Below are 26,917 nucleotides of genomic sequence, written 5' to 3' on the forward strand. Positions count from 1 at the left end.
CGTTATCAGCTTGTATTTTGACATCCAACAAACAAAAACTAAATTTTTAGTCTGAAGCAATAACTTTCCATTATATGTTATTTCAAGAAGCACCCATCTCCTTGCAACAGAGCATGTATTTATCTCATGAACGCATACACAGTTGAAAAGAGCAATGACAAAAATAAAAACATAAACACAAAATGACTCAGGTATCTTTGATCAAATACCTTTATTATCAGTTATATTAATTTATTTTATGCCATAGACATTTTGCTCCTAAAATCTCATCTTCTTTCACTTACTTTAGTTCTTCACTTTATCCTCGATGGACCTGTCTCATGTCTTGACCATGGGAAGAAGATGGTGAGGAAAAGGCAAGCTGGTCACCAGGATGCTGTAAATGGCAATGACACATCATTAGGAACACCGTCATATAACAGACCAGGCTGAGAATACATCATTAAGAACCCAGACAGAAGATCACCATCTTCCATCATCATCTGAAATTAAAAAGCACCTCCAAAGGAACTGTTTACTGCTTTGTCTGCAAAAAGTGCTCTGAACACTAAACCAAAGAGACAAAACATCCTTTAGCGGATTGTTGGAGCACTTAAGGAGGTGTAAATTGTAATTAGCCATATGCTAGACTTTCACAGCCCAATAAGAAAGAAGCCTGATGGTGCAAGATCTCTGTGGCCCAGTTTTTCAGGTCAAAAGCAGAATGGCTGTTGAGTAAGGAATAATCCACAAAGGAAAGCTACAATGCTATTCCATTCTCTGGCTTCAAACACAACAGATGAGAAAGGCTTCAGCACGTGTTTGCGATTGCAGTCATGTCGCTGAGTTATTAGGGAGGGAGGGCCCCTATTGAGCTAAAGTCCCAACCTTAAAATCGTGGATCTGGGGACACATTTACTCTGTTTACAAAGGAATCAGAGTGTAAATGTGTTACAAAGATAATATTGTTCTGTATTAATATTTCCAGATAAGAAAAAATGGTTCAGAGATGGGGCCTGTACCAGAGAGTGGAATCTGTTAGTAAAAACAAACAAACAAAACAAAACAAAACCAAAAAACAACTCACAAACTTTTGAGAACTCGGTTTTAGTTACTGCTGTGCTAATTATGTGACTTTCAGTATGTCCCTGAATCATCTTAAACCTATTATCTAACCTCCCATAGCCTAAATTTAACATTTTTATAATGTGGGGGTGGGTGGGCTCAGTGATTTCTAAAAAATGGCATTCAAAATGTGTGTGTGTATGAGTGCACCCTCTCCAGTACCCTCATTGTCCTGAGGAAAAACCATTAACTTCGGGCTTCCTGGTGGCGCAGTGGTTAAGAATCTGCCTGCCAATGCAGGGGACACAGGTTCAAGCCCTGGTCGGGGAAAATCCCACACGATGTGAAGCAAATAAGCCTGTGCGTCACAGCTACTGAGCCTGTGCTCTAGAGCCCGTGAGCCACAACTACTGAGCCTGCATGCCACAACTACTGAAGCCTGCACGCCTAGAGCCCGAGCTCCGCAACAAGAGAAGCCACTGCAATGAGAAGCTCGCGCACTGCAATGAAGAGTAGCCCCCACTCGCCGCAACTAGAGAAAGCCCACATGCAGCAACGAAGACCCAGTGCAGCCAAAAATAAATAAATAAAATAAAATTTAAAAAAAACCATTAACTTCATTGGGTTTGCACAAGGTCCTGTGACAAAAAAAGGTGAAGGAAAATGAATGAAATACTGCCATTTGCAGCAACATGGATGGACCTAGAGATTATCATACTAAGTGAAGTAAGTCAGGCAGAGAAAGACAAATACCATATGATATTGCTTATATGTGGAATCTAAAATATGACACAAATGAACTTATTTACAAAACAGAATAAGACTCACAGACATAGAAAACAAATGTATGGTTACCAAAGTAGAAAAGGAGTTGGGGAGGGATACCTTAGGAATTTGAGATTAACAGATACACACTACTAAATATAAAATAGATAAACAACAACAATCTACTGTATAGCCCAGGGAACTATATTCAATATCTTGTAATAACCTATAATGGAAAAGAATCTGAAAAAGTATACATATATATATATACATATATATGTATAACTAAATCATTTTGCTGTACACCTGAAACTAATGTAAGATTGTAAATCAACTATAATTCAATTAAAAAATGTCTTTATTAAAAAAAGGTGAAAGAAGAATTTCAAGCTTGGTAGGAGGGGCAAATAAAACTGAGACTATTCAAAATCTTGCACTGAAACAGATAATTGACAGGAGGATTTGATTTGCTGTTTGGCTGAGAATAAGATACTCTTCTCATTCATATGAAAACCGATGAAGATGAGTTTATATCATTTAAGATGCAATATGATCTTCTGGCTCAAATAGCTGGATGCCAGTAAATTAAGGATTAACTTGGTTCTGAAAATCATGTGAATTTGTGCGCTCATGTAACTTTCTACTAAGTGACTTTCACTACTATAGGGAGATAACAAGATCTGGCTAATTCTTCTTAAGGCAGATAAACACAGGGACAAGAGCCTTTAGACTGAAGAAGACATAATGGATACCATCCTTCCTTCTAATCTACTTAGTCACATTGTTGTTTTAATTTGGAGCCCATTTCATGATCAGATAGTAGAGCAAGTGTGCAATTTCCACAGTCAACAACTCCTCCTCCTCTTCCTCTTCCTTGCTCTCACCCCTACCACCCCATCCAGTACTGCAGCCAAGAAGAAAGTCTTCACTGGAAGGCAAGCGCCACTAGCGAGAGGAGAGGCTTCGCTGTTTTAACCCTGTATTCCTCACACCTAGAATAATATGCCCAGCACAGAGTGGTTGCCCAGGACGCATTTGTTGAATGAATTCTCGTACATAACGATTTTCAGAATGGTTTCGGGATTGGTGACTTCTCCTTTCTGAGACTGAGTAGATCCAGTGGATCAAACTTGATTCTCTGAAATCTACTTTGGCTTCCTACTTTCTGAAGGCAATGTAAATTGCTGGTTTTAATTTAGAAAGCCCAGTTGGGGTTAAGACTCTTGATATGCAGGTGATCATCATTTTTGCGCAATACTTAACCAACTCAAGTGGTTCAGGCAATTCCAATAGCACCCTGATTTTAATCCTGGGGAACTTTGGGGCATTTGGCAAATTTTTATCCATCCTACTGAATTATAGCCTCAAATGATAGACGTCCATGAGTATGGTAAACTCATCATTTCAGTCTGTATTCCCTAGTTGTAGAACTTCCCTGCGTTAAGAAATAGCAGCAGCATAGCGGCAGTAACAGCAACAACCCTGACGTTTTCATTGAAGTTGGGCACTCAGGAATGAATCTGTTGAATTAAATGAATGTCCTATTCTCTAAGCTCAGTGCCTCTTGGGACAGCATGTAAAACTGGACTCTCAGCAAGCAAAACACTCTATGATCTAAATTCAAACATAATTAATGGCTAATTTCCCTCATATTTCATCTCTTTCTGCTGTAACCTAAAAATAGAACTTTAGACCTAACTCTATTCATACTCTTTTATTGCTAAGGTTTGAGACATGGAAATGGCCAATTCCTCCATATTAAATTTAGATCTATTTTAGTATATGCTTTCACCCACTTACAGACGGTTTTTGAATGATAGTTGTTGGTTTGGGAGGCCAGAACACGGAGACACGTCCATCTCACCGCTAATTCCATGTTCTTTTTGCTTTTCCTCCCTTTGTCTTCTTGCTCCTTCCTCCCAGACATCTGTCCTCAAAATCTGGCTTCCTTGTGATCTGGTCACTCCCATCACATTTGCTGTGTTTATATCAACTTAATGTTGACAGAGGTATTTGGACTTTGGCTGTCTTTATTAAGGTATGTTGCTGTGACATACTAACAATAAAGAGTTATCTCAGCATGAAGGTTTATGCAGAAGGAAAAATGTTCTTTAGATTTTTTAAAAAGACTAACTCTGGGTACATTTAGGCTGGTATACAACACTGATTTCCAAGGATTTGAAACAACACTTAACACACATGAATTCTATTATCTTGCATACCAAATTTCAGTAGCCTTCAGGGACACCAAATTACCAGTGAAGCAAAAGGCATGACACTGTGGTTAGGTGTGGAGGTTTTACAATAAAAGAAAGAAGATGACAATGATTGAGTATATTTGCTTCAAGGCTTTATGTAATTTACCAGATAAAGTTAACCTTTCTTCCTCTCATATCCCAACAAGTGTATATTTGATAGACACACTATTTTAAACATTATTTTCATTGTTTATTATTAAAAAAAACCCCAGGGGCTTCCCTGGTGGCGCAGTGGTTGAGAATCTGCCTGCCAGTGCAGAGGACACGGGTTCTGAGCCCTGGTCTGGGAAGATCCCACGTGCTGTGGAGCAGGTGGGCCCGTGAGCCACAACTACTGAGCCTGCGCGTCTGGAGCCTGTGCTCCGCAACAAGAGAGGCCTTAACAGTGAGAGGCCCGCGCACCGCGAGGAAGAGTGGCCCCCACTTGCCGCAGCTAGAGAAAGCCCTCGCACAGAAACGAAGACCCAACACAGCCAAAAATAAATAAATAAATTTATAAAAAAAAAAAAAAAACCCAGATGTTCATTACTTCTGAGTTATAAAAAGAAATACAGGTACTATAAAATTATAGTAGGAAAGGACTTAAGAAAAAGAAAAATGAGTAAAGAACGGTCAGATGCGGAAAATATGCTCTCAAAATGGAACTCTTTGCTAAGAGCCACAGATGCAATACCTTGAGCCTCAGGAGAGCTTTAATTAGTCCTGCTCTTCCTTCAGCGCATGCTCAGAAGCCCTGGCACGGACTGTAAATGAGGGCAAGGAAATCCAGCAGGGGCCTGGGTGGGTTAAGGGGGGGGGGGGGAAGGGCAGGATCTTAAAGGGGCAACGACCATTTAAAAGAGCAATGCCTCTAGGCCCCACCATTCCTGTCTCAGGCCCTTCAACCTACCACCACCAACCTACTCTACCTTCTGTGTTCCCTACCTCAGTTAATAGTACTACCTCCATTTTCCCAGTTGTTGAAGCCAGAAACATAGGAATCATTGCTGATTTCTCTCTCGTATGCTTCCGCAAAATGAATCACTGTCAATTTTTGCAGATTTTACCTTAAATTTGACTTCACTTCTCAATTCCTATTACCACTGTCCTGGTTTAAGCTCTCAGACCCTCACTGGGTCCTGCCTGGGCCCTTACAACAGTGTCTCAACTGGTGTTATGTGCGTTTTCCACTGCTGCCACATCATCTTTTAAAAATCACACCGCTCAACCTGAAAAAACACTTCCGTGGTCCCCATCACCTGCAGGAAATAGTTGAAGCCCTTAGCACTGCATACCTGGCCTCTATCAATCCACAGACCTCATTTCTGACACTCCCAGGGTTGTATTTTCTGTTCTCACAATAACCAACTGCTTTTAGGATATATGTTCCAACACAATGTGAATTAACACGGAATATGTAGAAAAGTTTTTGACCCACTTAAAATATATAAACTTTTAGCGAGTAAGATGAAATAACCTAACTTCTACTTAACACTTAATTTATTAATTTAGCTATATATCATAAAATATGGATGTATACTTTTTTCACTCTCATACATCATAATATCAAAGGAAATTTTCAAAAGTTAAAAATATGACTCTCTTACCTATACAGAATGAACCCATGTCAATGATTTTATTTTAATTGATGAAGGAAGCAGTAGGATGGTAAAGCTGGTTCTAAGAGCGTTTGAAGAACTGGTTATTTCTAGGAAGAAAAAAAAAGATTGCTAGATTATATATAAAATGAGTTAATGTTCTGCAGGGCAATGAATTAATAGATTATTATCTTTCCTATTAAACGTAATCATTTACATCTCTACCAAAAAGAAAATCTACAAATTTACATGTAACTGCACAGTATCTAGACTCTAATTCATAGCAAATAGCCAGGTCAAACACTGGTAAATTTTCCTACTGAATTAAATAATTAAATAATCCTGGGGGTGGGCTTGTTGAATAATGCTTCATGATTACATTGAAAGGACATACAGTCCTCTTCTTGCTTCCTGATTATTTCCAAGTGTAGGACAATTTTCCTTAACAGTGAAAGTTTTTTGTTAAAACACTTCACATTAGTCTTGTTCATCAGTGTTTTGGCACCACAATAGTCACTTCTTGAGTCACCTAACAAAGCTTTTCAGAACATAACATTTTATGTCCTCCTATGTTTTCTCCAATAAAGCATTCTGGAATCTTGTGTAGTTTGAAAAGAGAATAAATATATTAAGTAACTATCAACATTGTAGAACAGTGTACAGTTATGTGGATGTTAAAACGTTGAGTAACTACTAAAATAATAATAACAACAATAATAATAACAATAATAGTGCAATGTGTAGCTCCCAAAAATAGAAGAAAGAAAGAAGGACCATATAAAAATGGCTTTAAGACTTCAGTAGATGGCCAGGAAGTAAAAAGAAAGAAGATGGTAAACATAAAACACAAAATAGTAGAAATGATTCCAAATATATCATTCACAATGAGTATAAGTGGATTTAACTCACCTGTTAAAAGGCAGAGACTACAAAATTGGATAGACAAATAAACCCTCCTTCCATAAACATGTCTAGAATGTAACAAAGCTAAAAGGATGAAAACAAAGGGATTACAAGGAAAATAACAACAACAACAAAAAACTGACACAGCAATGTTAACATCAGACAAAATAAAAATTAAGACAAAAAGCATTAAGAGAAAAAAAGGTATTTTATCACGATAAAAGGAATGATACAATTGGTACTTTCATAAACTTTCACAAATAAAAAGAGAACTTGATAAAAACTCGAAAATGATAATCATTTTGGAAGATTTTGATGCGTTTACTAAAAACTGATACATCCAGCAAAGTAAAATTTAGTAGTAATACAGACACTTTAATAAAATTAACAAGGTGGATCTAATATATAAAGAACCTTGCACCCAAACAAATGGAGAGTATTTTCAATACATTCAGTACACTTTTCTAAAATGACCACATACTAGGTCACAAGAAAATTCAATTTCCAAGATTTAATATCATCTATGTTCACAAAGCATTTAAATTAGTAATCAACAATAAAAAGATGGTTAAAAAATAGCAACAACCTTTAATTGGAAACTTAAAAAAAATAAACAAATAGCTCATTGGGTAGAGAGGACATTACAATGTCATGGAATATTTACAACTAAAGACAATGAAAGTACCACATGACAAAACTTGTGGAATAGAGCAAAGTAGTACCTAGAGAGAAATGCATAGTCTTATGTATAATTATTCTTATAAAAGGAAAATTGAAAGCAAAAAGCTAAACTTTCAAGTCATGTAGGCAGTAAAAGAATTACATACTAGCAAAAATAAGTAAAGAAAGAAAATTGTTCATATATTCCATAAAATAGAAAACAAAGACATAAAGAAAGAAAAATCACAAAATAAAAACTGGTTTCTTCAAAAAATAATAAAGTAGACAAGCTTCTGGCAAGACTGATAAGAATGGGACAATAAAAATGAATAATATTCAGAATAAAAAATGGGGCCTAAATACAGCTAGAGCATGATTTTAAAAACCCCAAGAGAACAAGGTGAACAAGTTTATTCCAAAAACAATAGAAAAACTAGATAAAATAGTAACACTTCTAGAAAAAAAACTAAAAGTAATTCAAGAACAAAAAGCCATAAAAATAAGTGACATAAATCTCTCTCTGTCTCTATCTCTGTAATAAAGAGGCTCTCCCTGCAAAACAAACCAAGTCCAGATGGTTTAAAGAAGAGTTTTTACTAAACACTTCCAACTCATGTTACTAAGCTACTATAATCTCACAGTCAAATCCAGACAAGAACAGTAACAAGAAAATTATAGACCTATCTCACTCTCTTAGACGTAAAAGGCTAGATAAAGCATTAGCTGGTTACCTCTTCTGTTCAATATTGTATTGGGTGCCCTGGCCTGGACGATGGAATACTATGCAGCTGTTAAAACCAATCTAAGGAGGTGGAGAAATGAGGAGGCTTAAGGCAAGTGACCAGTGTCCCTAGGCCCTGCTGCATCTTTCTCCATTTCCAGCCCTTCAAACTGCTGTTTATCCTTCAAACACTTTGGCAGCCATCACGTCCTGTCCCACAAATTAATCTTTCATCTTCTGTATTTCCTTCGTACCTCATGCATATTTCTATAACCAAATGTATCTCAGGGTTTTGCAAGAATGTGGTTGCCTGACCACATAGCTAGCACAGAGCAGGATGGAAAGAAATGTTGAACAGCACTCTTCTCCAAAGGATCTAGAACCCATTCCCACTTCCCGCATTTAACTGATTTGTACAAAAGGACAGATTATGCTAGCAGTCACCGGGTCTCCCAACAGTCATCGCGTCCCCCGCCCCCAAGCAGCGGCTGTGGTTTAGACGCCGCTGCCCGTATTTCTCCATCAGAGAGGATGCCGACGCCCGAGCCCACTTCCCACTTCCTCTTTCCTCTCGCTTTAAGCGGCGCAGAAACCCATCCCTCTCAGAAAAAAATCTTTAACAGGAAGCCTAGAGGCCCGGGTACCTGGCATCGCGCCCCGGACACGCAAGCCCGCGCAGGCCCCCGGCCCCCGACCCCGCCCGCGCAGACGCCCCTCCCGCCGCCCCGCCCGCGCTGCCACGCCGCGCCCGGCTCCTCGCTGGCGGGGCCGAGCCGGTGCCGGGCGCCGTGGGGTTCGCGCGCCGGGCCGGCCGGGGAGGGCCGCGCCGGAGCGGGGGCGGCGGGGAGGGCGGGTCGGGGCCGGGCTCCCGCTGACGGCTAGGCCGGGGCCGAGCGCGCGGCCGGCCATGGAGGTGGAGGAGGCGTTCCAGGCGGTGGGCGAGATGGGCATCTACCAGATGTACCTGTGCTTCCTGCTGGCGGTGTTGCTGCAGGTGAGTCCCCCGCTGCTCGTATGGCTCCCACGTCCCCGCTTCCTGGCCACCCGGGGAGAGGCGTACCTCCCTCCCCACTCCCCAGCGCTCGGCCCGGATGCCGAGCCTATGCAAACCCTCAGGTGTGGCGAGCCTCTCCCGCCTCCACCTTCACCCCGCGCGAGGGCGGCGCTGGGCTAGGCGCCGCGCGTTGGCCTGGGCCCCGGAAAGCCAAGGTCGCCGGCCGGCCTGTCAAACCAAGCCTCGGATCCTCGTCCCTTAGGCGCCATGCTCCTCTCACCTCGAGTGGGGAAGGACTGCGTAGGGGGTACTTAAGCCAGCGAGCTGGTTAGTAAGAGATGAAAAATCCAGTTGTTACCTGGAATACGCTGTGAATAGGAAGGGAATTTTTAACCTGTGGCGCTGTCACTTTGGAATCTGGAACACAGAGAGGGCCCTGATCACCCGCTGACAAAAGGGCTGATTTAGAGCGGCCTCCTTCAGCTCTGGTATCTACTTACCATCTTTTCTTGGATTTGAGGGGGGCTTCCTATCCAGGGGCTTTCAATGCATAGGGTTTCTTTCTTTCTGGTTTAAGTTCTGCTGGGTCATTCTGCCCAGAGTCCCCTTGGGTTGAGACTTTTTTAAGTCCATAGTGCCATCTACAACGTGTGGTGTAAAATGGAATCACTTCTTCATTGTACAGAATTCTCAGAGACTGCTTTTTTTTTTCCTCCAGATTTTAAGCATTTTGATTTATTTAGAAAGGGATTGTTCATAGAATTACTTTGAACAGTATACAGGACTGATGGAGACTGGCTATGTCACAACATCAGACAGTACAGTCAGTATCTGCTGTATGGCTGGTCTCTGTAGACGCCCTTTGCCGTCCTCGCCGAGGGTGCCTTGTGTCTTGAGTTAGTCACTCCTCTGGCCCTTAGGAATCATACGTCTCTTCTCTGAATCGGTGTCCATAATCATAGTAATCAGCACCACTTTGGGCTGGGGCGCTATAGCTGTTATCATAGGAGTCATAACTCTGTTCATCATAGGCAGTGCCATATCCATCATCATAGACATAATCTCCATAGGTCTCTTGTGTTGGGGGCGGTGGTGGAGGTCTGTACCCAGTTGGGGGGACGCCTCTTGCTCTGGGAGTGAGAAGTCCTCTTCCCCGACTCACTGGCCCTCGGGTGGAAAGGACTCCCCTGGAAGTCGGTGTCCCTCGCAGTACCCCGACTCCCACTGGCTGGGCTGTGACTGCTCCCCTTCCCCTGGTTATTGCTGGGGTTGGTACCCCTCTTGTATGCAAGGTAACAACTGGTACGTCTGCATTTTCTGGACCACCATTCAAATATGTTAATTCCTGGAGCTGTGCTTGCCTGATTTCATCATTATAGTCAGGAATGGGGAACTTTTTGATTTCCTCCAGAGCATGTCCCATCCAGGCATAGGCTTCTGCTTGGGGGGGGCAAACACTTCAGTCAGAACATGGAGATCATCATTGAGGTGGAAGTACTTTGCTTCTCCACTTTTCCTCAACTCTTCTTCTTTTGCCTTGTCTCTCATGGAGCCTTTTCCAAGGATGGACATTTTTGTTTCTTCTTGTAAACGCTTCAGAGAATTGCCACGTGGCCCCAAAAGTTTTCCCACAAAGTTGAACTTAGGGAACTGTTTTTTTTTTTTTTTTTTTTTTTAATTTATTTATTTTATTTATTTATTTTTGGCTGCGTTGGGTCTTCGTTGCTGCATGTGGGCTTTCTCTAGTTGCAGAGAGCGGGGCTACTCTTCCTTGCGGTGCGCGGGCTTCTCATTGCGGTGGCTTCTCTTGCTGCGGAGCACGGGCTCTAGGTGCGCGGGCTTCAGTAGTTGCAGCACACGGGCTCAGTAGTTGTGGCTCGCGGGCTCTAGAGCACAGGCTCAATAGTTGTGGCACACGGGCTTAGTTGCTCCGCGGCATGTGGGATCTTCCCGGACCAGGGCTCAAACCCGTGTCCCCTGCATTGGCAGCTGGATTCTTAACCACTGCGCCACCAGGGAAGCCCTAGGGAACTGTTTTTACAGGAATTAAAATTTTCTGTCCCAGCCTAAAAATGTGGGTTCCATATGCTCAAGGTCACTACAAATACACTTTGCCACACAAGTTCCTCCTCCTTTGCCAGCTTAAATGGCCCATTTGACGTCAATTACTTCTTTTATTCTAAAGGCATTTCATTCACAGATCCTTTATTAGTATCTACCAGTCGGCCATTTTACTTATTCCTTCATTCAACGTATATTTAATGAGTGTCTACTATGTGCTTATCAGGGGCTATAATGTCAGATAAATCAAAGCCCCTTTCCTGTGAAGTTTGCATTCTAGTGGGGGTGGGATGAAGCAGGCAGGCAGTTAAATAATTACAATTAACGTGTGATGATAGTTATTCTGAGGGAAGGACAGGATGGTCATGGGTATAAGCACCAGTCCGCCAGTTGCTTAAACCTTGCATAAATCAACTGCTCAACAGGAAGACTGGGAGGTTTGGAGGTGAGGGTTGACTAAGCAATTCTCTTTTCCATTAAAATGTTTGAAAGTTCAGTTGATTTCATAACCAGCCAGAAGAACCATTTAAATGATGCACTGACAGATGAAGTAAGTTCTTTCTCTAGCAAAACAAGTTCTCAGTTCACAAATATGCAATATTCTGAGGTTCCTTTAAGTGTGTTTTAGCTTTAAATGCACTTTCCTGTGGGGAAAAAGTATTTGTGCTAAATCACAAAAGAGTATTTAATGCAGAGAGAATAGAATTGTGACCATGATGTCTGACGTTCATTTATAATATTTTCTCTTTGAGAAAATTCTTTTCCTATTCTAACCAAGAACTTCAGGAACATAACTCCCTCTCTGAGTAATCTCGCCTACACTCTATCTCCTGTATCATTATGTTCTCACCTGCCTAGTCAGGTATCCACTGACCTTGAATAAGTTTGTCTTGAGTGGAGTGTGGCACTAAAAAGGCCACCGTTCTGGGTTCAGGACCTGTTAAATTTCCATCATTTACTTTTTGTTATGGTTGACCCAGTTGGTTAGAGCTTGGTACCGAAGAGGTCTAAGCCCATGACCATGACTGTTCACTGAACCCTGCCTGATGTGTGGTCAGTATTCACCATAGAAGAACTAGCTCTTAGAGTGTTGGGGATGAGTGACTGACTTTATCTTGTAGGTATGGGCTGAGGAGGTGCGGATCCCAAAAGAGTAGATGCCCAGGTCCAAGCAGAAGTGAATTCTTCACAGCTGCTACCTGTTTGTGAGGACTCAACTACCCCATTGAGATACATAATCCAAATGGTCCTGTGGTCACCCAAAGCTCTCCTGGATATGAGAGTGGAGTTCCCCAAAGGCTGCTCTATCAAGTCTGTTGTTGGAGATGATTTAGACTAGGGGAGCTGGCCTGCAGAGTGCGAGTACTAGAGGGTCCCATCACACAGTTGTAACACGATGCTTTCATCATTCTTCTGGGGGTTGCTTCCTCTAACAGGAAAAAGTAAGAAGCCTTTTTCAGAGTTGGTTGGCTTGAATGGAAGGAGCTTGATGTTTGCTTTTTAAAACCAAAGCACTTGGGCTTCCCTGGTGGCGCAGTGGTTGAGAATCTGCCTGCCAATGCAGGGGACACGGGTTCGAGCCCTGGTCTGCGAAGATCCCACATGCCGCGGAGCAACTAGGCCTGTGAGCCACAACTACTGAGCCTGCGCGTCTGGAGCCTGTGCTCCGCAACAAGAGAGGCCGCGATAGTGAAAGGCCTGTGCACTGCGATGAAGAGTGGCCCCCACTTGCCGCAACTAGAGAAAGCCCTCACACGAAACGAAGACCCAGCACAGCCAAAAATAAAATAAATAAAAATAAATTAAAAAAAAAAACAAAAAAAAACCCAAAGCACTTGTCTACCAGTGCCCAGTGAGTGTACAGACCAATGGTATAGCAGCCCTGCCAGAGAGGGGGAGTCCTGCACATTGTAGATGGGACTGCCAGGGAGAGGGACCACCAGGGAGAGGGGGCTGCCTCAGCGGGAGCCTTATCTGCATCTGTGGTTTGGTGATGACCAACTCCAGCTGAGAAACACAAAACTAGAGGGACAGAGATGGAAACCTTACAGATTCTTTTGTTTTCTTCCTTCTAGGATCATTATTATTTTTTAAATGATATTAACTCCCTTTACTTCAAACACATCCAAGTTCAAACTAAGAGGACAAAACCACATTACAAGCCAACTCTAAAGGTCTTTAGGTTAACTGTTTTCTTGGATTATAGATATCATCAGGTAGCTCCTCAAACGTCTCAGTATTGTTTCCTTTGCCTAGGAGACCTACCTTCACTTGCCTTGCAAACACAATCTTTGGAATCTCCATAGTGGTCAACTTTCAGATACGTACAGAATAAATGCAGATTTTGTAGATTTCTCATCAACATGATAAGATACAAGTGACCTGATAATAGTGATACTTGGTTTTACAGTACCTAAGCAGAAAGCTAGAGGAGAAAAATCGCCTTCTGTAAAACTGGTTGTCCTATGAACAAGCAATAAGATTTATAATTTTGCAGTTAGAAAAATTCTTACCCACTCAAATATACATGCCCTCCTTTGGGCAAGAGTTATTTGTGGTACTTAAATATGAATAATTCTATTTACTTTTTTACCATTTCTATTTTCCAATCGTGATTCAAAGTTGACGCCATTATCACTATTTTGTGTTTGTGTTAGTGTGTGCTTATTTGCCAGACTGTTTGGAGGAAGGTTTGAGTACAATTCTTTGTTTCTTGATCCGTTTAGACATAAAGTGGAAATGGACCCTACTCCTTTGTTCTAAGTCAGAGACTCCGGCTCCTTCGTTTTCCTCAGGATCATGAATCATATGCTGTGGTATAATTTGCACAGAATTTAAAACATCCATTAACCAACAGGAACATGTAACCTGTAATAAACATTCGTTTCACCCACAGAATTGTGATGGTGCTGTGAACCTCAGCTTGAGCTGCAGTACTCTGGTGTTTCGGAATGCATTATTTTTATGTAAACTCTTAATAACCCCAACCTTACTTTTCAGATCCTCGAACTACCAGTGCATTCATATCATCCACGCAATAAATATCTTTTCACGGTGTTTTAGAAAGTGGAATGACTGGACAGGTATTTTGCAGAAGAGGGAACTATAATAGTCGACACATGAGAAGATGTTTACCTTCAGTGGTCATCTGGGACAGGCATATTAAAATGACTATGAAATATCATTTCACACTTATTAGAATAGCAAACATTAAATAGTCTAACAGTACAAGTGTGATGAAAATGAGTAGAAAGTACCCCATTTACAGAACAATTCGGCACTGTCTAGTAAAATTACAACCAGCATTGGACTCCTAGGTATATGTACGACAATATCGCTTGAACATGTGCATAAGCAGATATGTATAGGATGTTTATTGCAGCACTGTTTGTAATGACAAAAATTAGTAACCACCTAAATGACTCTCAAAAAGGGACTGGGGACTTTCCTGGTGGTCAGGTGGTTAAGACTTTGCCTTCCAATGCAGGGGGTGCGGGTTCGATCCCTGGTCAGGGAGCTAAGATCCCACGTGCCTCTCTGCCAAAAAACCAAAACATAAAATGGAAGCAATATTGTGACAAATTCAATAAAGACTTTAAAAATGGTCCACATCAAAAAAAAATCTTAAAAAAAAAGGACTAAAATCTGACATAAATTTTATAGAATATAACAGTTAAAATGAACAAACTAGGTCTACACACAGCCACATGGATGAATCTCTCTTTTTTTTTAAAATAAATTTATTTATTTATTATTTATTTTTGGCTGTGTTGGGTCTTCGTTGCTGTGCGTGGGCTTTCTCTAGTTGCGGCGAGCGGGGGCTACTCTTCATTGCTGTGCGCGGGCTTCTCATTGCAGTGGCTTCTCTTGTTGTGGAGCACGGGCTCTAGGCACATGGGCTTCAGCAGTTGCAGCACATGGGCTCAGTAGTTGTGGCTCACGGGCTCTAGAGCACAGGCTCAGTAGTTGTGGCACACGGGCTTAGTTGCTCCGCGGCATGTGGGATCTTCCCAGACCAGGGATTGAACCCGTGTCCCCCGCACTGGCAGGCGGATTCTTGTAGATCAAGAGGAAGATACATCTCTACCCTCTTCCCAGGGATATCCTCTCACTTTGTTCTTGATTCCATATTACTCTGTATCAGTTATTTCTGATCTTCTATCTTTCTGCATTCTCTGACCTCCCAAGGAGTGGCCCGTGTGGTAGATTTAGGTGGTCTATGGAAATGTTATTAAATAACATTAACTCATAAAGTGAGAGGGTTATTCCCTTTTCAATTCTTCTTTAATCCTTTTGTTTATCTAAGAAGAAAGTCTCATTTGGTGCTAGTATTTCGCAAAACATTTGCAAATATTTCTGTTTTAACAAAGGGAATGAACCAGAATTAAGGAAAGTTCAGACTTTGGTGGAAAACATTACCTAGTTAGACTTGAATAACATTATTATGTTTTTATTGTACTTACTATTCATTTTCTTTTAAAACTTTTTAAAGTTATTAAACATTTCAAATGAAATACATAGAATAATATCACAAACACACATGTACCTACTTCCAGGTTTAACAAATGCTGATATTTTGCCATGTTTGTTTAAGGTTATGTCCGCATAGTTCAACCAGAGAAACAGGAGGCAGAACTTCTAGGCTGGAGATGTATGTGTTTGTATATATACGTGTATCTGTATCTGTATATACGTACGTGATCATATATGTAATCAGTGAATAATTTATTATGAGGATTTGACCATATATAATTGTGGGAGCTAGTTCGGCAGTCCCTGTAAGGCTGTTGTCTCTGTGTCTGATGTTGGAGCTTGAAGTCTGCAGGGAAGGCAGCCTGGAACACATCAGAATTGACTGGAATCTGTGTCATTCTCACTGCCTGCAACCTTGATGAAGCACATCTGTTTCATCACGGAACTAAACACACACTTGGCCCAGGAGTCAGAGCAGCCAAAGGAGGATCCAGGGGAGTGTAGATCAGTAGCAGGTCCAGCTGCTGTGTTGCAGCGACAAGGTGAGGCAGCAGAAACATGACGGTGGATGTGAGGCACAAAATCACTGGCCCCAAAACCTGCCCGAAAATCTCTCTTGTGCCCCACCTTAAATAAAAATGTGCCAGCTAACACTTAGTGCTGTAGAAGAACATTGTATTTTTTTAAAATTTATTTATTTAATTTATTTATTTTTGGCTGCATTGGGTCTTCATTGCTGCGTGCGGGCTTTCTCTAGTTACGGTGAGCGGGGGCTACTCTTCCTTGCGGTGCGCGGGCTTCTCACTGCAGTGGCTTTTCTTGTTGCAGAGCACGGGCTCCAGGTGAGCGTGGGCTTCAGTAGTTGTGGCACATGGGCTCAGTAGTTGTGGCTCGCGGGCTCTAGAGCACAGGCTCAGTAGTTGTGGCTCACGGGCTCTAGAGCACAGGCTCAGTAGCTGTGGCTCACGGGCTTAGTTGCTCCGCAGCATGTGGGATCTTACCGGAGCAGGGCTCGAACCCATGTCCCCTGCATTGGCAGGCGGATTCCTAACCACTGAGCCACCAGGGAAGCCCCAGAACATTGTATTTTTATAGTTCCATCTGGCTGGTTATATTTGTATTGATATACAATTTTATTTCTCTGTAAATTTACTTAAGTTAAAAAATTTGAGTCAATTTAAAAGCAGACCATTAAGTAAATAATAGAAAACAAATGGGCACATAACACTCTTGCAGGGGGTACTCACGTGACTGAAGTTTGGGGAAAGCTGAGCCTGTCCAGTAATACTTCTTCAAAGAACACTAAAAATAGGTTCTTTACTCTCATGACTCTGATCAGACTTTCTTTGGCCTAAGAATTCCTTCCCTGATTTTTGTTTTGACTAAACCCCTAGCAGTCTTTCACTGCCCAGCTCAGGTGTCACATTTGCAACCTTTTCCTTATTCCCCAAGTTGGAATTCGCATCTGCTCTCTTTGTTCTCTCATTAACTTCATTTCTACTCTGGCTAATAGAGCATTTGTCCAAATCTGCCTTGTATTTATAGCTCTGGACATATTTGTTGTCCTCACTTGAATGTATGTGCCTAAGAAGGAAACAACTGTTTCTTATCCATCATTGTTATCACCTGAGGCTCAGAATACACTGTGTTGCAAAGTGTTGGTACTCACTAAAATTTTTTAAAAATTAAACTGAAATAACAGAAGGAAGGTGGTCAGGTGGTGACATTCCCATTTTATTTGGGAGATTGAGAGAGAAACTGATGCAGGTCAAATAATGTGTCCAAGGTCTTAATTAGTGGTTGGAACCAAGATTAGTTCCCATAATTACTGGTTTTTAATCCATCCTCATTTTCTTTGCCGCACCATTATGCAAGGAATTAGTTAACCAAATACATTATAGCCTATTATGTACACAGTAGTGTGTTGGGTTTCTTGAAAGGATATAGAAGTAGAAATTAGGGTTTTCTTTTCTTCGGGAGATGGCAAATCATTAGAAGAGAAAAATTTATATCTATACTGTTAAATAATGGTACAAAGTAATACTTCCCCAGTAAAGAATACAGCCACTGAATGCTTTAGACATTAAGAAAGAGACATCAGCATGGTCCAGAGTGGTTTGTTGCAACTTCAGAAAGAGGGTTGAGCTTGAGCTGAACTTTGAAGATTGGGTTAAGAGAGAAGTGGGTAGGCCGTTTCAGGTGGAAAAACATACCATTGGAGAAGTATAGAAGAGGGAATAACCTAGACCCTTGTTACACAAAGTGTGGCCCAGACCATCAGCCTTGACCTCACCAGAGCTTGTTAGAAAAGCAGGATCTCAGGTCTCATCCCGGCCTGCAGAGTCACACTCTGCAAGTTAAAGTTGGGAGGTGCTGATAGATGCTATTTGGGTGGTGCTGTGCGATTTACTGTGTGATGTTGGCTGAAGAAATATCCCTTTGACCTTCAGATTAGGTTAGTTAGATATGAATGAACTAGATAAAGATGTACTGCCAGTGTCCAGTCTTACTGGAAGAAAACATGAAGTTTAGAAAGGTTTTGAATTGCTGGAAGTTTACTAGAGCTGAGATTCAGACTCAGGTGTACAGATCCCATATGCTTTTCACAGCACACAATGAAAAGTCCTGTTTGGGGAACTGAACAGGCTAGTACAGAAAGCCTGGATGCAGATAAGGTAGCCATCGGGTCATGTGGTGGAGATCTGGATGCTAGGACAGCTATCATTTATCCATCAGTATGTTTTGACCAGAGGAGTTTCACAAAGAATGTCTCAGGGAGACTGATCTGGTGGCATCATGTGGATAAATTAGAGTCAGGGAAGAAATGGGACTTAGAGACATCTGTTATTCAGGGCGTAATTAAATTTTTTAATCACAAGAAATAGTATCAGTAAGTCACTCCACAGATATTTATTGAATACCCACTTTGTGCTGGGCCCTGGGCATTCGGTGCTGCCTTCGTGATGTGGTCATACTCATGTAATGCTTTTGATTGAGTCAATTAGATAACTGAGTTCTAAGTGCATAAAATACTAACAGTGATGACAACAATAAAATCATCTCTGATCCCTCCCCGCAACTTTTTCTCTGAAAAAAGCTCTGGCCCCAAAGTTAGGTGGCTCCCAGTCTCATCCTGGCTTTGCCATTAGTGTTTTACGTACCCTTGAACGATTCACTTAATCACTCTGTGGCTCATCTTTCCCACTTACAACATAAACATCATATTTACCATGACTTCACAGCACAAGATATTGTGATGAGATAATTTATGGGAGACATTTTTGGTTTCCTGAGTATTATAAAGGCTCATAATGCTGTTAGTATAAAATTACTTTTAAAGCATTCACTTTTGAAACTTTAAAAATTTCAATCCCCCAGTGCATCTTAGTCACTTTTCTAATTATAATTACATTGAAGGGGAAAAAACAGTCCCGCCATCTGTGGCACTCGTTCTACTTCCCTGGAGGTAACACTAGAGAAGATAATGATTTATTTGAGATGTTGTTGGTCCCACTCCGAAGGAGAGTGGATGGTGGTTTCTCATTGTGGCTTTAAGACCCATCTGCTGATGGGTGCAATTCTCTAGACAAGGCTACGTAGTGAATGTGTGCACAGAGTCACAGCAGAGGGAAGAGTGGGAGAGTGTTTGTACCCTGGGGAAGAAGCAAGATGAGAGCTCTGTGACATTGTCGCAGACAAAGAAGGCAAACCGAGGAAAACCGCCCCATGTGCCTTGTATAGGTGGTGCATCCCCTTGACTAGCTAAGGGCTAAACCATCTTTGACTTCATAGGACCACGTGACCCATGTATGTGGCTCTGGTGTAAAGTACCTAACAGTAATCTGTATGCAGAGTTTAAGCATCTCCTCTTTTCCCTAATCTCATGATGTCCCTTTCACCTTTCATAGTTAGCATGTATCATAGATGCCTACCTACTCTCTCTTTTACCTTTAGCAAAACCAGGCATGGCCATTTGTGTCAAAGACAGAAAGGCTGACACCATGTTATGGAGGCTCCACTACAAGGAAGAGCTGCATGTTTCTGACCCCTCTGGTGACACAAAGCCATGGCCCTGTGTATTCTGTGAGGTCCCTGGGTGTGTGTGTGTGTGTGAGTGTGTGTGTGTGTGTGCGCACATGGGGTGGGTAATGGAAGCATTGTGAGGGGTAGGAAGAGAGCAGAGAAAGTGAGAAAGGAGGAAAGTGCTTATTCAACCTACTGATTGCTAAGGATAATACTGATTAATACAGATAGTACTGATTAGCTAGGTTTCACTGCTCCCTGCGTTATAAATAAGGGTATATATCAGCACCACCTCTTTGTTTTTTAACTTTTTTTCTGCACATTGTAGTTTCTTCCAAGAATGGTAGCCTCCACAATGAAATACACCTCAGATTAGAGGACCCTTTGGAGCATTTCCTGTTTTACAGAGAACATCGCTTATCCTAGAATAATACAGATAAAAATAAGATGCATTAATATATTTTCACCAAGCACTTAGAATGGTACCTGGCATATAGTTAGCATTAGAGAAGTGTTTGCTGTTATTATTAGTATTCTGTTATGGTCATTCATTCATCCATGGACTTGTTGAATGTGTGATATCATCTATCTAGGCCCTGAGTTATTTGCTTTGGGAGCCTAAAGGTGAATCAGACACAGATCCTGCCCTCAGAGAGAGTATATTTCAATAGAAAAAATAAGACAAGCAGATACATATGGTGCAGTGAAGAAAATGATATGGGTTCTAAGGAAGGTCTAAATGGAACTTTTGGAGGTAAGGAGAAGCAGGAGAGGGCTTCTGGAGGGGTTGGAGGGAAGGCAAGGTGGTAGGAGGTGGCATGGAGGAGGGGGCATCTGAGTTACATCTTGGAGGATGGGAAAGGTTCAGACGTTCACAGCAGGAGAAAGTGCTTTCTAGGTGAAGTGAATGGTATGAACAAAAGCAGAAAAGAGCATGCTTAGAGAAAAAAATATAACTAGTTAGCTTTGCCAGATTGAAGGCTGTGTGTTTACTAGAACATGTGTTTTGTGTCATCTCCTGAGTTCCCTTTTCCCCATTTTTTTTTGTTTTCATTTCTTTACCCATGAATTAAATTTCAGCAGATTGTAGTCAGGAAGGGCAGTTACTAAAATGGGTGCAAGTGGCTTTGTAATTATAGCTAAATGTGTAATCTATGTGTTCTTGTAATTATTAAGGTTTTCATTTTTGTAAGCTGATTGCCTCCTGTCCTGAAAACTTCCTTAATAGTATGCAAATAGGGGCCAGGAAGCAATATAAACCGAGAAACGTGTTTTCCTTTGCGTTTTACAGTAAATCACACACGCAGACTCACCTGTGGCAGCTTTGTGCATCTCCAGAGGCTCACAGTCATCCGACTCACAATAGATTGGGGCTGCCTTACAGCCTTGCAGCCTTGGCGGAGAGGGGAAAAATCACATCTTGGGTTTTACATTAGCTCTCTGTTATGACACACACAATGTCATGACTTCTTTTCTCTTTCCTTGTCAGTAATTCCATCATCTACTTGTGATAAATTATTCTGCTTTTGGCGCTTTAGCTTATCCCCTTAACAGCTGAATATGCCCCTCCAGAAGGGTGTGGAAGGAGCTGGGAGTTCCCTGACAGTGGAGATAATGCTGTGGGCAGGTCTCTCCATCCTTTCATGCCGCAGTCAACTCGTCCATCCAGTGGGGGTGTTACTATATGCTGTACCGAAATCACATGCTTTGTGTTTTTTAAACACTTACTCTGTTTAAAGCTATTTTAAGACATTAAGTTCTAAGTTAATAGTGATAATTTTTTTTAATTAAAAAATTTTTTTAAAATAGCGATTGCTTCAAATAAGATTGTCTCAGTATGGAACAGACTATTTCCGTGTTTTCCTAATAAATTTTAAGCTTGAAACAATCATCCAAGGAGAGTTATATAAATGGATCTATAGCATTAAAACGCTGCACAGGGCTCAACAGCTTATAAACCCAATTGTGAATCTCCAGAAAGCCCAAAACAGTCAGTGACAAATGTCATATGTGCTCAATAAATATTCCTTGAATGAATGAATGAAATAATTTTTTCTTTAGAGGGAAACTATGTTTAGATTAAACAATGATTAACTACAGCTAAAGGTTATAAAGTGAGTACCTATTCCTGGGATTTTGAATTGTTTACATCTTATAAGTTGTATACTATACTTTAGTACCTACTCAAGTGCATATAATGCTTCCCTGATTTAATAGAGCATCTGTCCTCGCCATGTGTTTGTGTGTGTGTGTGTGTGTGTGTGTGTGTGTGTGTATACAAACACATACTATTTTTGGAAACATTTAACTATGCCACAACATGTTTTCTTGTTTAGATTGTGAATTCAAGACCAAGGTACTCCTGGGCCCTGGTGACTGCTTATCTGAACTGAGGTGTAGTGGTCAGGAGAAAAGAGCTGGAATGTTAGTCTTCTAAATCAGAGCCAGTAATATCACCCCCTCCCCCACTCCCTGCCACTGCGGAAGCATTTATGTGCCGTGTCCTCAGCATCAGATATATCTCAAATGTAGAAGAAAACCCTCGGAGGAAGTAGAAGGTGCTTTACAGATGGGATTGCTGATGGCTCCGTTAGTCGTAGATCAGGAAGCTTCCTTCTGTTTTCTCCTTTGTTTCTGAAGCGTCTCGTTTCTGTAGCTCCTACAGACATAAAAGCGAGACCTGCTCTTTCAAGGTTTGTGAGCTTACTAATTGTGTTTCCTCTTTTCAGCTCTACGTGGCCACGGAGGCCATCCTCATTGCGCTGGTCGGGGCCACACCGTCGTACCACTGGGACCTGGCGGAGCTCCTGCCGAACCAGAGCCACAGCAACCGGTCGGCTGGTGAGGACCAGGCGCTCGGGGCCTGGCTCCTGACGGCCAACGGCAGCGAGATGCACAAGCACGTGCACTTCAGCAGCAGCTTCACCTCCATCGCCTCCGAGGTAACGGCAGGAGCAGGGGACAGGCCCTTCTGACCACTGAATGATCCCCCTGGAGCCATTGTTTGGTCTTGTTGATTTAAATCTCAGCTCACTTTCCAATTACTTTCTAGTAAATTTGAGAGTTAAAGGAGAATATCCTATGGAAATACATTGTTCTTCCTTCTTACTGCAAATGGGAGAAGCATGAGTCCTACCAAACTAGTTATAGATGAAGTAAGACATAAACTCCAGAAGAGCCCCATTTTGATTAGCGTATCCTTTTAAAAAGTGAATTAAAACTTTCATGTCTTTTTCTTTTTTAATTAATTAATTAATTTATTCATTGATTTTTGGCTGCGATGGGTTTTCGTTGCTGCACGTGGACTTTCTCTAGTTGCCGCAAGCGGGGGCTACTCTTCATTGCGGTGGCTTCTCTTGCTGTGGATCACGGGTTCTAGGTGTGCGGGCTTCCGTAGTTGTGGCATGCAGGCTCAGTAGTTGTGGTGCACGGGCTTAGTTGCTCCGTGGTGTGTGGGATCTTCCCAGACCAGGGCTTGAACCCGTGTCCCCCGCATTAGCAGGCAGATTCTTAACCACTGGCCACCAGGGAAGTCCCCATGTCTTTTTCTTATATCCTCAAAAATTAACAAAGTAAAGAGAGGGAAATGTAATGGCTCATCTATAACACCCACAGTTGATGTTTAAGTCCCGTCCTGTGTGTAGACTGCATGGGGCACCTTGACTGTATGACGTAAAATACAAATGGTACTGCCCAGTGTGGGCAGAAAGCCTTACCTTCAAGGGGACTTTCCTGGCCAAGAAGGTTCTGGTAAGGAGAGCACCGTCTGGGCCAGCCTGAGGTATCTGAGCTGAGGATAGATAGTCTGGTGAAGAGAAACCCTGGGATAAGAGGTGCAGGGCCCAGGCACAGCTGGAAAGCACGGGTCCTGGTTGTTAAAGTGTTGAAATACTGTGTGTCGTTTGCCTGCTCCCCACAGGCTATCCATTTGCACACTGACACCCTAGCCCAGTGGCATTTCCATGACAACGATCCAGTCCTGTCATCCCTCACCCAAAAACCTCCAGTGGTTCTCCCACCACACCCAGAAAACAGTGAAACCCTACATGTTACATTCAAAGCCCTTCACCCTCCCCAGCTTGGTCCTGGGTGTACTTTCCAGCCCCATTCTACACTTCTCTCTGCCTCCCCTGCTTCCCACATGTGCCCTGAGCCCTCAGCCCATACCTGTTACCTGCATCAGGATGGCCCCAAACACTCACCCTCGCCTCTGCCTGGTGAAATCCTAACCTACCCTCTACTGCTCGCTTGACCATTACCTTCCCTGAGAAGTCTTTCCCCACCCACTCCCCAGAAGAAGTAAATACACTTTTGTTTCTGCTCCAGCAACAGTTTGTTTGCACTTATGTGACACACTGTGGTTTGTGGTTCAGCTCTATTTTTTTAAGTCCTTTGAGGTCAGGAGCCATATTTTGGTCGTCTTTGTGTTTCCATGGCTTTCTGGCTACCACCACAATAACTACCATCACAAGTATCACCACTACTCAGCTATAAAGATAATAAATAGCACTGTGGAATGATGACTATATGCCAGACATTGTAATATTTTACAGCCCTTATTTCATTTAACCCTCAAAATAATTTTATAAGGTAAGCATTATTTTCTGCATTTTATAGATGAAGAAATTGAGACCTCTTGAGGTCGGCTAATAAGGGCAGAGCTAGGATTTGAACCCAAATTTATCTTAACTCAGAAGCCTATGCTCTTATTATTGTACTTTTTAGGGACCTATCCCATCTAAATTGGTAGGTACATCTCTTAGTTCTTTTTGACAGGTTAACAAAAGCCAAAGAACTTTAAAAGTTATTTTATTTGGAAATAATTTCAAACTGACAGAAATTTCAAGAATAGTTCAAAGAATACCCTTATATCCTTTAGTTTCATCTGTTGTTAGTATCTTACCTCACTGGTGTTACTGTCCCTCTCAATTTTTTAAAGCCATTTGAAAGTTCCACATACTGCTGTTCTTTTATACCCAAATACTTCAGTGTGTATTTCCTAAAAATAAGAACATTCTCTTACATAACCACAGTACAATTATCAACTTCAAGAAATTTAACATCGATGCTGCAGTTTTATCAAATCTACTATCCACACCCAGTTTTGCCACTTGACCCAGTAATGTCCTTGATAGCGGTGGTTTGACCCAGTAATGTCCTTGATAGCGGTGGTTTTCCCCTCTTGCACTGAATTCAGTTTAGGATCAAACATTGCATATAGTTGTCATGGCTTTTTAGTATCTTTTCACCTTCAGCCTTTCTGTTTCTTTTATGATATTATACTTTTGAAGAATGCATAATCTCTCCCTTTTTAAAAATAACAATGTTCTCCATTTTGGGTCTGTCTGATGATTCCTCATTCAGGTTATGCCTCCACAGTCAGACTAGTACATTAGTAATGTTGTGTCCTTGGAGGATCACACGGGAGACACACAATATTCATCTGCCCTTTTTGGGTGATGTTAATTTGACCATCCAGGTATTGCCTGATTTCTCCCCTGTACAGTTTTTTGTTTTTTGTTTTTTTTCATTTCAAGAAATAAGTAATCTATGTGGAGTCGAGTCACTTTAAGATTATGCTAAATTACTATTCCTTATCAGAAACCCCTCCCTCCAATTTAGCATCCTTTGATGATTTTTTCATAAACCAAGCTAGACTATGATGGTTACAAAATGATGAATTCTTAACTCTAGTGCTTCCTCTACATTTGCCAGTTGGGCTTTTTTTTTTAAATTTAGGTATAATTGACATATAACATTATAGTAGTTTCAGTTGTACAACATAATGATTTGCTGTTTCTATCACTGTGAAAAAAATCACCACAACAAGTCTAGTTAACATTCCTCACCATACGTGGTTACAAAATTTTTTTTTCCTTCTGATGAGAATTTTTAAGATCTATTCTCTTTGGAACTTTCAGATGAGCAATACAGTATTAACTGTGGTCACCCTGCTGTACATAACATCCCTGTGACTTATTTATTTTATAACTGGAAGTTTGTACCTTTTGACTCCCTTCACTCATTTCAGCTACCCCCTCACCTCTTGCCTCTGGTAACTACAGTCTGTTCTCTATATGTCAGAGCTTGGGTTCATTTTTTGTTTTTTGTCTTTTTAGATTTTGCTGTAAGCAACAGCCCTTTCTTCTTCCTTGTCCATCTGTCTGCCTGTCTGTCTCTATCTCTTCCTCTTCATCTCCCTCTTCTTTTCTCTCTCTCTCTATCTCTCCATCTCTCTATCTCTCTACCTCTCTGTCATTAGCATGTACTAGTGGATTCCTAGTCTTTTCAATTATTTATAATTTATTACAGCTTTGAATTATTTTGGTGCTCAAATTATCCCCAATTTACCAGAGGGAACCTCTTCAAGCTGGCTCTTGTCTCCTTTTTTTTAATTAAAGTTTTTATTTTGAGATAATTGTAGATTTACATGCAGTTGCAAGAAATAATACAGATAAATTCTGTGAAGGCTTTACCCAGTTTTTCCCAATGGTAGCAGCTTGTAAAATCATAATATACTATCACAGCCAGGATAACGACATTGATACGGCTATGACACAGAACATTTCCATCACCACAAGGATCTGTTACCATATATATTTATATATAGCCACACCCACTTTCCTCCCTCCCCAGCACTGTCTGATTTCCCTGGTAACCACTAATCTTTTCTCCTATACTTTAATTTCATCATTTCAAGAATATTATAAAAATGGAATCATACATGTAGCCTTTTGGGATTAGGGCTTTTTTTTTTTCACTCAGCATAATTCTCTACAGACTCATCTAGGTTTAATTATATTACTTTAGTTATACAATAAGTCTTGTGTGCAGGTAGATTGGTTCCTCTCACTTTATTCCTTTTCAAGATTGTTTTAGTTCCTTTGGCTTTTCATATAGAATTGGTGTTAGTCCTTTAAAGATTTGGGAGAATTCTCCAGTAAAATCATCTGGGTCTTTAGGTTTCTTTTTTGGGAGTTTTAAAATTATGAATTCAATTTCCTCGAAAGTTGTAAGACTATTTAAATGACCTCTATTGTGTTGTGAGTTGGGGCAGTTTGTGATTTTCAGAGAATTGGTCCATTTCATCTAAGTTTTCAAATTTATGTGTGTAGTGTTGTTAATTGTATTACTTTATTATCCTTTTGACATCTGCAGAGTCTGAAATGATATCCCCTTTTATTAGCTGATATTGGTGATTTGCGTCCTTTCGTATTTAGTTACTCATCTGTCCTGATAGAGTTTTGTCAATTTTACGGATCTTTTTAAAGAACCAACATTCTGTTTCATTGAACGATCAAGCATAATTCACAACACTCAAGAGGAGAAGGAAAGTCTGTTGTATTTACCCCAATTTTTTCTTACATTGTTCTTTCTTCCTTCCTGATATTCCAAAGTCCCTTCTTCTATGTTTTCTTTCTTTTTAGAGAACTTTCAT

The 26,917-nt window shown here is 41.2% G+C and overlaps 1 protein-coding gene, 1 long non-coding RNA gene and 1 pseudogene across 10 annotated transcripts in view; 1 reads left to right on the top strand and 2 right to left on the bottom strand.

Annotated features, from left to right (window-relative positions):
- Positions 1 to 252: 252 nt before the first annotated feature.
- Positions 253 to 5,076, bottom strand: LOC118896041. The gene is made up of 3 exons (XR_005020073.1): positions 5,010 to 5,076; positions 3,610 to 3,855; positions 253 to 376 (listed from the first exon to the last, which is right to left on the bottom strand). It is a non-coding gene; the product is annotated as an uncharacterized LOC118896041 (long non-coding RNA).
- A 3,716-nt stretch (positions 5,077 to 8,792) lies between these two features.
- SLC22A15 (solute carrier family 22 member 15) overlaps positions 8,793 to 26,917 on the top strand; it is a 120,705-nt gene continuing 102,580 nt past the window's right edge. For all 9 annotated transcript variants that reach the window (XR_005020067.1, XR_005020070.1, XR_005020071.1 and 6 more), the window contains exons 1-2: positions 8,793 to 8,922; positions 22,209 to 22,421. Coding sequence is in view for 2 of the 9 variants with exons in the window: in XM_036853694.1 (XP_036709589.1) it covers positions 8,836 to 8,922; positions 22,209 to 22,421 (300 nt within the window). In the remaining 7 variants the exon portion in view is untranslated. The remainder of the gene's footprint in view (positions 8,923 to 22,208; positions 22,422 to 26,917) is intronic.
- LOC118900756 lies at positions 9,747 to 13,287 on the bottom strand (annotated as a pseudogene).

The sequence above is a fragment of the Balaenoptera musculus genome, chromosome 1 (assembly GCF_009873245.2).
Source record: "Balaenoptera musculus isolate JJ_BM4_2016_0621 chromosome 1, mBalMus1.pri.v3, whole genome shotgun sequence".
In the NCBI taxonomy this organism is placed as follows: Eukaryota; Metazoa; Chordata; class Mammalia; order Artiodactyla; family Balaenopteridae; genus Balaenoptera; species Balaenoptera musculus.